The following is a 13,933-nucleotide window of genomic DNA, read 5'->3' on the forward strand; positions in this document are numbered from 1 at the left end:
CCCACAAGCCGTATGGTGTGGCCAAAAAAAAAAAAAGGAAGCACTCAACTGTTAATGTTTTGTATAACTCCTCTACAAGATGAATCCACTAATCTGGAATAACACTGCTTGTCTTTCAAAATTTGAGAATGCACAATTCAATGTAACAGTTTCAGCTGACATACTGACATCAGCTTGATAGAAGACAATAAATTCTGGCATCTAGGATGCTGTGTAGTTCCTGTTATATCTTTTAGCTTGATTTCTGAAAACTTACCAATGTACGAAAGTAACAGTGTTGATAGAAGCCACAATTACACTTCTTGAAACTCTCTCTCTTTCTCTTGCAACATACTGAAAACCAAGAAACATGCTTATTTGCTTTAAGATAGATTCTGAAGTATACCATGATCTGGGTACTGTAAAGGGCAGTTTTTACTTTTCTATAAATATAGGAGCAAAAAGCTTGCAAAATTGGGTGGAAAGTTTACTTTCGTAATATTACTATAGAGAGGACTTCAACACAGTCTCAAGTAGTTAAAAAATTCTCTATGCATATGATACATATACAGAAAATGCTTATATGTGCTTAATATGTGAATGTGTACACATGCAACATGATATAAGAAAAAATAACATGCCAAATGGAAAAACCATAACTGAATGTAAAGTCAAAGTATTGGTCCTGGGCAGTATGTGGTAGGAGTAAAATAGTGATCAGAAGTCAATTATCATAAGTGGAAAGGTATCTTAAATTTTGTATCTGGCTTTAAAAAAATACTGAGTAAGTTGAGATAAGTTAAAGGCTCCAAAAGCCAGAGTGAGGTCTAATATATGAAGTGTGAAAGAGAAAAAACACTGAAAATATCTTGACTAGGAGGTGGTATCAAGAATGGGGTTTACAGAAGGAGACAAAGGTGGAATTTAGAAGGGCCGAGGAAGGTTCTGTGGCAGCAACTCAGACAAGATGAAAATAATGACTGCTGCTAAAGAAGGAACTCAGCATGTCTCAGCTATAGTGTGTAAAAGAGGAGGGTAAACGTGCCTCCTGAGCTCCATGACCAGGAACATGATGAGCAAGATTCTGCTGCTTATAGAAAAGAGAGAGCATACCCTAAGAAGGGTCAGGAAGACAATTCTGTGAAGGTATTTCACAGGTAAGTGGAGATGTGGGACTGAAGAGAGAATGGGAGATCAGAAATGGAGCTAAAAGTTGGAAGACACTGGTTAGGAGCTACCATCATGAGGGTGAAACACTTCTTAAAAGATGTTATGAGCACATGCATGGTATGTGAAGTGGCGAGGTCAACCTTACTGATGAACATATTCAGTAAAATGAAATACCTTATTTCATTATCCTCTTCATTAATCTGTCTGTTTTCAACTGTCCTTGTAAGATTTGGTTGTTTCTTCTGGGAAAAGAACAATGATATGTATTGTAAAATTATCATGTCCTATTTAAGAGGTAAATAGTCTCCACTTCTATGTTTTCATCAGCAGGCAGTCTATGAAAATACTTTTGCAGTAAGAAATTATGAAAAATGCATGGTATTATCACTCAAAAGTTTTAGGATGTTGGAGATGAAAGAGTAGTAAAGAAACTGAAAGATTTAAATAGTAATCAAATTAAAAAGACATTTCAAAAAGCTGACTTGCAATCATTTAGCACATTTAAAAATTTCAGACAGGTTTCAATGAGAAGAGAGTGTAAGAGTAGAAATCCAAAATAGCACATCATACAAATGGCATTTCTAGCTAATTTTAACCACATCATATATTTATTCCTTTTTATATTTAGTTCAGACTAATAAGGAGAAGGCCATGGCACCCTACTCCAGTACTCTTGCCTGGAAAATCCCATGGATGGAGGAGCCTGGTGGGCTGCAGTCCATGGGGTCTCGAAGAGTCGGACACGACTGAGTGACTTCACTTTCACTTTTCACTTTCGTGCATTGGAGAAGGTGCTAGCAACCCACTCCAGTGTTCTTGCCTGGAGAATTCCAGGAACGGTGGAGCTGGGTGGGCTGCTGTCTATGGGGTCGCACAGAGTCGGACACGACTGAAGCGACTTAGCAGCAGCAGCAGCAGCAGACTAATAAAACCAGTTTTCATTTTCTTAAGTATGCATTCTCAGTTACAGGAGTGGTCTTCAAAACATGAGGAGGAATGGGGGAACCTTTCTAAGGTTTATATTCTGTGGAGGCTATAAGTTAAGACATATCCTGTCTTACTGTTTTCTTGGTAGGATCCTTTCTTAGAAAAGGGCAGTTTGTTAATCATTTATGTAATGTGGTATGAGCAAATAAATATGTAAAGTTTTTGATTAAGGGGGAAAAAAAAAAATAACAGCACTTACCTTCCAGTAAAAGGCCCCAAAAGCAAACCCGATCACAAGAGAAAAGAATGCTGGCAATGCTACGGCTGCCCATTGTAGGCTGGAATCTTCAATGGAATTTGAGGCCTTCCCTGTAATTTAAACAGTACAGTGGTGAACACCACATACGCATACCCATGCCAGAGGTTTTGCTCTTAATGCTGTGGTTGTTCCCAACTGTTTCCGAAATATACTCTGGACCTATCATCTGTTTAAAGTATTTAACATGCTGATTTTTCCACTTTCAATACAAGTTCATGTTGTTTCTGACAGATATAAGGTGAAAAAGAAACCCCACAGACAGAAGGCTGTCTGACTTGGTTAATGTGGACCCATATGGAACGCAGATAACATCTACCTGAAAATGATTTCTATCTAATCAAGCAAATCCATCTTCTATGCCTTTATCTTCTAATACCTTTTCACTGTTTTACACATCACCTCTTGCCAAGAAAAGTTAAAGACATTCTGCATCCCGATCAAGGTCTCGATGAATCAAGCTATGTCTGGCCTGCCTCAAATTTTAAGTTAATATCTGCACATTATGCTTAGGGTATTTTCAGGGACCTCAAGCTTAGAATTGCAGTGTCTCTTCATTGCATCGTCAGCTGGCATTTACTGGATACCGAGCAGTGCTTTGCACTGTGCTATGGACTAAAGGTTTCAATTTTTCAGACTTTCTATGTTAGAAAGCCAGAGATGACTGAACAGGGAAGAATGGCTGGAAACACCAGTGTCTCCCCATGTAACTAAGTGAGAGAGAGAATGGGCACATGAAATCAACTTGGGACACCTCCCTGAATCCTGCTTTGATCTTCCTTGAGAAGCAGAATGATTCAGGAATTAAACAACAAAACTCCCCTAAGGGTCTCTTGCTCCCATCACAAAACTTAACATTTTGACAGATTTTTCCTCTCTGTCTCCTTACAAGAAACAGCTTCCTTGTTTGAGAACATGGACATGTGTATGTCAACTTGTAAGAGTTAAACTTTCAGTTCTCTTTGGAAGATGTAATACATTTATAAACTATATACTTTCAGCCATCATATGATCAAAATGTAAGCCAATTAAGTAAAAGTGACTGATTTGGGTTATGATATTTTGCAATGATACTCGGGCTACTGTGTCAGCCTACAGTCACCTATTTAATATTAAGTACCTAAAGTACACGATCTAAAAGAATCAAACCACAGTATGTGTATCAGCATTTAAGAGGGAAAAATTAACTCATAGATTTAACCTCAGAGGCAAGAAACAAATCTTATCTATTGTCGTGAGAATAAGAATTGCCCATTTCCCTACCATTTGTAAACTTGGAAGAGGAAACTCATTAATTCTATGATTCTTATGTTTCCAAAGAGGTTCTCATAATAGTAAGTTTGGGTGTGTGCTGGGGCAGCATAGGGGAAACATAGTGAGTCATGTGCCCCTTATACTTAAAGGAGATTGAGTAAAGAACTGGACTCTTCCCTTCATGTAACTATGAATCACTTCCTAAGACCAGACTGACAGACCTTTTGGCCAACTCCATGGGAAATATGTTTTAGGCATCTTAAAGCTCTTGATGAAAGTTAAAGAGAAGAGTGAAAAAGTTGGCTTAAAGCTCAACATTCAGAAAATGAAGATCATGGCATCTGGTCCCATCACTTCATGGGAAATAGATAGGGAAACAGTGGAAACAGTGTCAGACTTTATTTTTGGGGGCTCCAAAATCACTGCAGATGGTGACTGCAGCCATGAAATTAAAAGACGCTTAGTCCTTGGAAGGAAAGTTATGACCAACCTAGATAGCATATTGAAAAGCAGAGACGTTACTTTGCCAACATAAGTCCATCTAGTCAAGGCTATGGTTCTTCCAGTGGTCATGTATGGATGTGAGAATTGGACTGTGAAGAAAGCTGAGCACCAAAGAATTGATGCTTTTGAACTGTGGTGTTGGAGAAGACTCTTGAGAGTCCCTGGGACTGCAAGGAGATGCAACCAGTCCATTCTGAAGGAGATCAGCCCTGGGATTTCTTTGGAAGGAATGATGCTAAAGCTGAAACTCCAATACTTTGGCCACCTCATGCGAAGAGTTGACTCATTGGAAAAGTCTCTGATGCTGGGAGGGATTGGGGGCAGGAGGCGAAGGGGACGACAGAGGATGAGATGGCTGGATGGCATCACTGACTCAATGGACGTGAGTCTGAGTGAACTCCGGGAGTTGATGATGGACAGGGAGGCCTGGCGTGCTGCAATTCACGGGGTCGCAAAAAGTCAGACACTACTAAGCGACTGAATTGAACTGAACTGAACTGAAAGCTCAACATGAATTCTATCACCAAAATAAGCCTGAGTTATAAAATGGGATTTGGCATAATTGAAGTAACACTATTATTACAATAATAAAACCATTTTAAGGGTTATATAAGATTACATGTGCTTGTCTCAGATTTTGCTACTATTTATAAAAGTGATTTCTATGAGGAAATGTGTTTGGAGTTACAGGCAATTCTGACCATTTTAGAATGTTTGTATCACTATCAATAAATAATAATTTGGGTATTTATGTTTGTATTCCAGTGACATGTTCGAATTCCCATTGATGGCCAAACCACTATGACCCACACTGTCTATTTTGATTGCTGGCATGTGATTATGATTTGGCCAAGTGACATATCCAGAGAACAAAGGAAGCTATAAATATTTTGTCCCCAGACTCCAATGGAAAAGTAGCTAGTGGGGATGGTGCTACGGAGAACTCCATTACCTATGTTTGAGCAGCCAGATGCCCCAGAGTCAAGGCAGCTAGACATCTGTTCTTCCTGTTCTATCCAAAGGCCAAATCTTGAATTGTTATTAGTCAGACCAGAGGAAAGACCACACCCACCAGCAGCAAGCTGAAGGAACTTATTACAGAGTGAGGTGCTCTGGGATTCCCCACTCTAAATCTTTCTCAGCTAGAAGGACAGCCCCCAGGGGAGGTGTTGCAAATAAAGCCAAGCTGGAGGAGAAACTAAAGAAAGCACACCTCGCTCTCGCAGAACACTGTGACTTGTTAACCAAAGTCCTACCCCTAGGACTGTGGCCCTGAACAAAGTTCTGGAATTTGACTAACACCTAGCACCAGTCCTCCTGTATGAGAGGGAAAAGGAGATAGACAGGAGGTGGTCAGATCCACAGGAGCCGACTTCACCTTCTACAGAGGTGTCACTTCCTTATTTCTTCTCCTAATGTAAATGGCTTCACAGCTAGGCCTTGGGTTCTCTTCAGTGATCCTGCCATCCCTCTTCCAGGAGAGAAAATCTACTTTATTAGAAGAGGCTTTGCTTATATCTCCAAGGCATGATTCCCAATACTTGCTACAGTTGCTATCCATCAGGGGTCAATGAGATCTGAATTATGTGCCTCAAGAGCCAAAGGAAGGGTATGCATGCATGCTAAGTCACTTCAATTGTGTCTGACCCTTGCGACCCCATGGACTGTAGCCCACCAGGCTCCTGTGTCCATGGAATTCTCCAGGCAAGAATACTAGAGTGGATTGCCATTTCCTACTCCAGGGATCCCAACCCAGGGATCAAAACTGTCTGTCTCCTGCATTGGAAGGGAGACACTGCATTCTTTTCCACTAGTGCCACCTGGGAAGCACAAATGAAGGCTATTGGGTCCAAAGCGTTGCTTTTATATAAAAATGCCTCTAAGTTTCTGGGGGTGGGGGAGCTCATCTGCACAGGATTTGAGTAATCCTGAATTCCTGAGTTCTTATCTTATTAGCTGTTTTCATTATTATGAAAACCTTCCGGTGTTCAAAATTGGTGGGAACTGACTTGTGTGGTTTGACTTAATAATGCCGGACATCTGTACAAACATAGACCACAAAAACCTGTGCTGCAATTCTGCTGAATTTCTTTGTAGAGTGAGTCTGCTTATGGGCACCATGCCCAGGAATATGTCCCTCTTCTTGGTCCTTAGAAAACATGCAATTCAGTACTCTCCCTTGATTCAGAGCTCACCACAAACTCACCACTTACTGACTCAGCCTCGCTGCCTCTAATTGTTCTAATAATTCTGGATGAACATGTACTATACATCAGCCACAGTGCTAAGTACACATGGGCTAACTCATTTAAAACTCACAGAAAACTTATGAAGGAAAGATTATCAACCTCCATTTGATTGAGGGGTCCAGAGCGATTAAAACACTTGCCCAAGATCACACAGCTAGCCAAGCAAGGGCTAGAGCTGGGCAGTGGTCTTTCTAGAAGATGTGTAAGGTAATGTCAAAGTAAGGATCTTCTCTCTATCATTTAAATATACTGTCTGTAAGGATCGCAAACTTGAACATTTTTAAAACACACTTTGCTGCTGCTGCTGCTGCTAAGTCGCTTCAGTCGTGTCTGACTCTGTGCGACCCCATAGACGGCAGCCCACCAGGCTCCCCCGTCCCTGGGATTCTCCAGGCAAGAACACTGGAGTGGGTTGCCATTTCCTTCTCCTGTGCATGAAAGTAAAAAGTAAAAGTGTCTCAGTTGTGTCCGACTCTTAGCTACCCCATGGACTGCAGCCTACCAGGCTCCTCCATCATGGGATTTTCTAGGCAAAAGTACTGGAGTGGGATGCCATTGCCTTCTCCGAAAACACACTTTAGCTTGGTACAAAGAATATTACCATTACTTTGAAAGCACAACTCCCTTTGGATAACTTTTACATTTTTACCTTATCCCATGATTCTCCCTTATAAGATACAGAGAGGGAACTTACACCTCTGGGCTGCTTCATCATATGCCATGGTCCTCTGACCAGCATGGCAACATTTGGGGTCTTTTTCCTGAAAACAGCATGGTTTCTTCAAATTTCCCTGACTCCCTACTCCCCAGAGTGTCTTACTTTCCTTATGCTACAACTAAAGACATTTACATACTTCTGTTAAATATAGCATAAATAACATAAAATATGAATATTTTTATTTGTGTCTGCTTCTCGGATGAGACTGTATACTCATAACAGCTAGTCCTATCCATGGGTATCTAAAGTGCCATTTTCATGAGTGAGAACACCTGGCCAAAAGCTGCTGATCATGCAAGATCCACTCTTTTTTTAAGCAAAAAAAGAAGAAAGGGAGAAAAAGGGAAACAAAAAACAAGTCTGGTCATTCATATTGCCATTTAAAAACTACTGATAGTCTCAAAGGTATAGGACCGAACAGGTGTTTTATATTCAGTTGTCTTGTAAGTAGCAAAGATTTTGCATTCAACCCTGATGATAGCAATTTAACCTTCCCAACATAAATAATTATCACACTAAACAAATTATACTAGGCAACTACTTTCAGATCTTGGCCGAAAGGCAACACGAGACTGTGATCCCTGGGAGAGGGAAGATGCAAGTGATAAGACCCACAACTGTCCCGATTTGCTGGCTGGGTGACACCTTTTGACTGAGTAGTCTCACTACGATAGGAAATCAGAGAATGAAGCTGAGGGCTGCTGCCTTAGCTGGAGGCGGGGCTGTTTGTGAGGTTTGTAAGGCAGGGTTATTTTGGGGAGAGGAACTGTGTAGAAAAGAAGCACTATACGTGTCTGGAGGAGACTCAATCATTGCTTGAATAATAAGCTGTACATGCACAGGGAGAAACCTCACAAAAGCTGGCAATAAACAGTGTCCAGGAAGCTATGACTTAAGCAAAGACCCTAGAAGTCAATTCAGAGACAAAGAAGCTCTGACAAGCAAGAATGGAGAGATTTTCTAGGCATTCAAGAAATAGCTCAGTGACCCCATGCCTTAGAAATAAGGCTACTCTCCCTCCACCCTCTAAGAAAGCCTAAAAAAAAAAAAAGGCCTGGAAAGGAAGAGAAAACTGATCTGCTAGGAACTGAACCAACTGCCTATCAGAACAAAACAGTCACTGAAGGAATGCTACAAAATCCAGATATTCGACAACATAATACCTATACCAACAACATAATATCCAGCATATGGTCAAAAATTACTAGCCATCTAAAGGAAGATGTGACCCACAATCAGGAAGAAAAAAAAATCACTTAATAGAAACCATGCTGGGATGACCTACATATTGAAATTTGAAAACAAGAACTTTAGAGAAGCTATTGTAACTATATCCAAGAGCCAAAAAAGAAAATATTGTCATAATGAATATGCAGATGGAAAATCTCAGCAGAAAAATATAAAATATAAAAAGAACCAAATGAAAATTCTAGAACACAAAGTACAAATTTAGAAATGAAAAAAATGCAGTGGATTCAAACCCATAGAATGGATAGCACCAAGAGTGAACCCTATGTAAACTGTGGACTTTGGCTGATATGAGGTGTCCATGAAGATTCCTCCATTGTACAAATGTACCTCTCTAGAGGGGCATGTTGATAATGAGAGAGGCTATGCATGTGTGGCAGGGAGTATGTGAAAAATCTCTATTCCCCTCAATTTTGCTGCAAACCTTAAACTGCTCTAAAAATAAAGTCTTAATAAAAAAATTAATGGAAAAAGGAAAACTTACTGGAAGAAAAATTTAGCAGATGACAGAAAAGTCAGGGAACTTGAAAATAGGTTAAAATTATTCATCTTGAAGATTAAAGAGAGGTTGGAAAAAAATGAACAAAACGTCCATGATCTGTGAGACTGATTTTATCAATAATATATGTGGATTATGTGTGTGATTGTATGTATGTGTGATTCTTAAACTTACATATCCAAGAAGCTTAAACCACTCCTAAGCGCATCTTATTTGAACTCCTAAAACAGAAGTAAATTTTGAAAGGCAGAGGGGGAAAATGACTCAGTACATATAAGGAAAAACATCATATAAATGCTGGCTGCCTTTTTGTCAGAAACAATAGAAGCAGGAAGACAATGGAGTGACATCTTTAAAGGACTCAAGGAAAAAAATTCTGTTAACCCAGAATTCTGTATCTAGTAAAAAGCACCTGCAATACTGAAGACAAAGTCATTTTTCTATTAAAAGAAAAAGAATTTGTTGGCAACAGATCTGCACTGCACGAAATGCTAAAGGAAGCTCTTCAGCCAGAAAGGAATTAATGCCAGACAGAAACTTGGATTTACAAGAGGAAATGAGGAGTAACAAGAAATAATAAATATGTGGGTAAATGTAAAAGATTTTTTTTCCTTCTCTTGAAAAGATGGTTTTAAGCAATAATTTTAAGACTGTATTGTGAGGTTTATAACCTGCATAAAGATATATGTCAACACAGCACAAAAGAGGTTATAGGCAAGTGGAACATCCTGTTGCAAGGTTCTTACTTTGTTTCTGAAGTGCTACAAGATTAAATAGAATGTTACAAGTTAAGATGTATATGGCAATTCCTAAAGCAACCACAAAATGATGTCAAGAGGTGCTGTTGAAAAGACAACAGAAGTAATTAAAATAGAGCACTAAAAATCAATCAATGAACACAAAAGAGGGCTGGAAAGGAGGAACAGGGGATCAGTAAGCATGTGGTGCCAATCACAAAATGGTAGACCCACATCTAACCACACCGATAACTGCATTAAATACAAAATGGGTCAAACAGCCTAATTAATGAAAATAAGGGACTAGATAAAACAGCAGGGCCCAACTGCATCCTATCAGAGAGATACTTTCAAAATAAAGACAGGAAGAAAAACAATATATATGAAAACAGTAAATATAAGAAAGGCTGGCCCTACCAATGTCAAACAAAATATGCTTCAAGACAAGAGCTCTAGCAGAGTTAATAAGGAATATTTCAGTAAGATGTAAATCAGGAAAGATATAACAATAATAAATATGTAAGTACTTAATAATAGAGCTGCTAAGTAGGTGAAGCAAAAATCATAGAACCAAAATAAGAAATAACCAAATCCACAATCAAAAGGAAAGATTTTTAATGCTCCCCTCTCAGTAAACAATTAAAAATTTGACAAAAAAATGTAATAAGGACAGAAGATCTGAACTTTATCAACCACTTGTATCAAATTTCAGAATGCTACACCTGAAACTTTAATATTCACAAAATGTCTCAATAAATCTCACAAGACTACACTGTATGTTCTTTGACAATAATGGAGTTAATTTAGAAATCATTAATAAGATTAAAAGACGCTTACTCCTTGGAAGAAAAGCTATGACCAACCTAAATAGCATATTGAAAAGCAGAGACATTACTTTGCCAACAAAGGTCCGTCTAGTCAAGGCTATGGTTTTTCCAGTAGTCATGTATGGATGTGAGAGTTGGACTGTGAAGAAAGCTGAGCGCCGAAGAATTGATGCTTTTGAACTGTGGTGCTGGAGAAGACTCTTGAGAGTCCCTTGGACTGCAAGGAGATGCACCCAGTCCATTCTAAAGGAGATCAGCCCTGGGTGTTCTTTGGAAGGAATGATGCTGAAGCTGAAACTCCAGTACTTTGGCCACCTCATGCAAAGAGGTGACTCATTGGAAAAGATTCTGATGATGGGAGAGATTGGGGGCAGGAGGAAAAGGGGACGACAGAGGATGAGATGGCTGGATGGCATCACTGACTCAATGGACACGAGTTTGAGTGAACTCTGGGAGTTGGTGATGGACAGGGAGGCCTGGCGTGCTGCGTATTCATGGGGTCGCAAAGAGTCAGACACAACTGAGCAACTGAACTGAACGGAACTGAATAAGATATCTAGAAAAATCACATATTTTTAGACAACAACCCACTTTTATATTCCCATGAACAAAAGAAGAAATTATAAGGAAAATTATTTTTAAAGAAATGATAATGGAAACACAATATATCAAAATATGTGGAATTCAGCTAAAGCTGCTTATAAGGACATTTATACCTTTAAGTGCTTATTTTAGAAAAGAAGAATGGTTTAGAGTCAATGATCTAATTTTTCTACCTTGAGAACTTAGAAAAAGTTGAACAAATTAAACCCAAGGCAGATGTAGGGAAATTATGAAAGGTTAAATTATAAATCAATGAAATACTAACAGAATTTTAAAAGTCAAAAACTGCTTCTTTGAAAAGATTAATAAAATTCTTAGTAAAAAAGACCTTAACATATATAGTGTCTTCAAATTTTTAAAATCCAATGGGTATTCAGAATTTTAGATTTTAGAATATTTCTGTCCTATAAATATTGTATATTATATAATATCCTCAATGAGGTATGAGTAGCACCCTATAGTCAAACACATTAATACTTCTTAGTGAAAGGCATCCTTAGTGAAAGGCATACCCACTTTTAGAGGGTAAAGATTACAAATAGCCTCATCACAATTCAGGTCAGGTTTTGGTGGCAAAACATCCAAAACAGATTGATTTTAGAGGTTTTCCTTTTAATTTCTGAATTGCAGCATTGCTGTTGTGGATTTGTATTAAATTGATTACTCTTTTTTACAGATAGGTCTTTGATGCTCTTGAACATATGAGAGTGTTCCATCACTAAATTTTAAGAGATGATCTTCTCAGCTAAGATCACAGGATGAATTTTTTCCTCCTACAGCATCCATGAGACTAGAGGGTCAGAATATTTAGTAAATCCAATGACCCTTATAGTGACCTTTGCCTAGGTCGGTAAGTTTAGTCTGTCAGTTGTGGCCAACTCTTGCAACCCCATGGACTGTATAGCTCTCCAGGCTTCTCTGTCCATGGGATTACATTTGAAAGAAAAAAGGACATTAGACTTCCAGGAAACTTGATTCTTCTTCACGAACAAGGATAGAAATTTCAGAGAAAGAAGCATATTGTCCCCCAACATATGATTTTATAGTAAAATAAAAAAAAAAATCAAATTTCCAAACATACAGTAGTAAATAGTGTTATACACAACAAAACAGAAGATATCCTTGGAATTTTACACAGCCTGCACCTCTATTTTCCATTTTAAAATTCCATTTTTTTGTCAGGCAAATTCCATGCAAAATATATTTCAAGTCAACAATGAAAAAAGCTTAAATCATCTAAAAGTAATTTCATGCCTTATTGAAAACTATCTTAGCAGAAAATGTATTACCCCAATTAAACAGTATCTCCAGCTTTAGGGAAATCCAATTGTGCAAACCTAATTATTTAATTCTCAGGAAAATCATAACAGGAAGAATAGTAAGAGAACAGAATTAATAGTAATGATTGTAGAAATTTCCTTTAAAGCTCATGCAATACTCCTAACAGAAGCTAATTGGAGCCATGCATGCATTAAATCAGATATATGTACTTACTATTACTGCTACTGCTGTCATTCCTAAGGGAGCTGGCTGCAACAGGGGGTAACATAAATGGTTTTGTGACACTGACTCTGGAATCTAAATAGAAAGCAATAATGTGTCAGTGTTGCATGGCGATTTACATAAATTAAAGAGTCCTCAAAAGGTGAAGTGCAATATTAGAGTACTTTCCAGGCCTGCTTCCCAAATCTGGATCATTCAGATCCTATTTCATACTTGGTCCTGCTTTTCTATTTTTATTAAGAAATTCACCAAAGTCACGTTACAGAACAAAGATTCACTGCCTACACACACTAATAAATGTAAATAATGCAAATGGTTGGCAATTGATCACTTTTTCAAAATAAGTAATGAAATTAAAATTTCATATCATAGGGATGGTAGCAGGGAGGAAGTCTCAGTACAGGGTAAGTGATGAAGATGAGAATTCATGACTCAGAATTAGACCCCTAAGGAAAAGATTTGAGAAGGGGACATTAAGAAGACTGGAAGTGAAGAATATAATTGTATATTACTAGTAAATATCAGGTGAAAATGAGTGACTATCTCATGTATCGTTTACTCATGTGCAATTCTGTACTTTGAAGATGGTTAAGTGTTGTTTGGGCTTGAACACCAACAAATATATAACTGTTTTTTTTTTCATGCCACTGATATTTGCTTTTATATTAGACATACATACACACACATGTCTGTTTCTAGCTACATATATATTTAAGTCAGAGGTAGATTCTTACCTATACATAAAAGATTCAGTCTTGCTTTCTACATTTATATTAGGAATATATATCTTACCTTTTTCAGGACTTGATGTTGAGGAAATCACACATTCACTCATTTTAGAAGCCACTATCTCTAAGTCCTTGAAGGCATCGATGGATTTATTAAAAATTCCAAAAAATTTCTCAGGAGTAAACTGCCTGGGTTCTGGGCTCTTAGATGATTTTTTTACATTCTAGAAGAAGAAGAAAAAAAAAAAAACAAACCCACAAGATTAGGTTTTTCAAATAGTCTGCAGATTTAACTAATGTCAAAGTAATAGACCACAAATATGTCCTTGACAGACTCAAGTGAAACCGACACTTTTAGACAACAGTTTTTTGTTTGTTTGTTTTTAAGTAACATTGTTAATATTTTAGGAACATATCTATTGAGTTAAATTTGAATTAGATTTTTACAGTCTTTTTTTGCCTCTCCACAGGGCATGCAGAATCTAGTTTCCCAACCAGGGATGAAACCTGCACCCCCTGCAGTGGAAGCCCAGAGTCTTAAACCACTGGAGCACCAGGGAAGTCTCTAGACAACTGTTTTAAAACTCGTAATTCAAACTGGCACTATAGGACAAATGACTCTATGCAGTTCAGTCTGGGGCTCAATTCCGGATAAAAGGAAGAGGGTGGTG

General features: G+C 38.2%; 1 protein-coding gene across 3 annotated transcripts in view; it reads right to left on the reverse strand.

Annotated features, from left to right (window-relative positions):
* Positions 1–13,933, reverse strand: part of KITLG (KIT ligand) — a 105,645-nt gene that overhangs the window by 12,834 nt on the left and 78,878 nt on the right. The window contains exons 5-9 of one of the 3 annotated variants that reach the window (XM_061415701.1): positions 13,327–13,486; positions 12,526–12,609; positions 2,336–2,445; positions 1,324–1,391; positions 257–333 (exon numbers count right to left, since the gene is read on the reverse strand). In XM_061415701.1, the coding sequence (XP_061271685.1) occupies positions 294–333; positions 1,324–1,391; positions 2,336–2,445; positions 12,526–12,609; positions 13,327–13,486 (462 nt within the window). In that variant the 3' untranslated portion in view covers positions 257–293. The remainder of the gene's footprint in view (positions 1–256; positions 334–1,323; positions 1,392–2,335; positions 2,446–12,525; positions 12,610–13,326; positions 13,487–13,933) is intronic. The other 2 variants (XM_061415703.1, XM_061415702.1) reach the window with 2 other exon arrangements.

The sequence above is a fragment of the Bos javanicus genome, chromosome 5, assembly GCF_032452875.1.
Source record: "Bos javanicus breed banteng chromosome 5, ARS-OSU_banteng_1.0, whole genome shotgun sequence".
Lineage (NCBI taxonomy): Eukaryota > Metazoa > Chordata > Mammalia > Artiodactyla > Bovidae > Bos > Bos javanicus.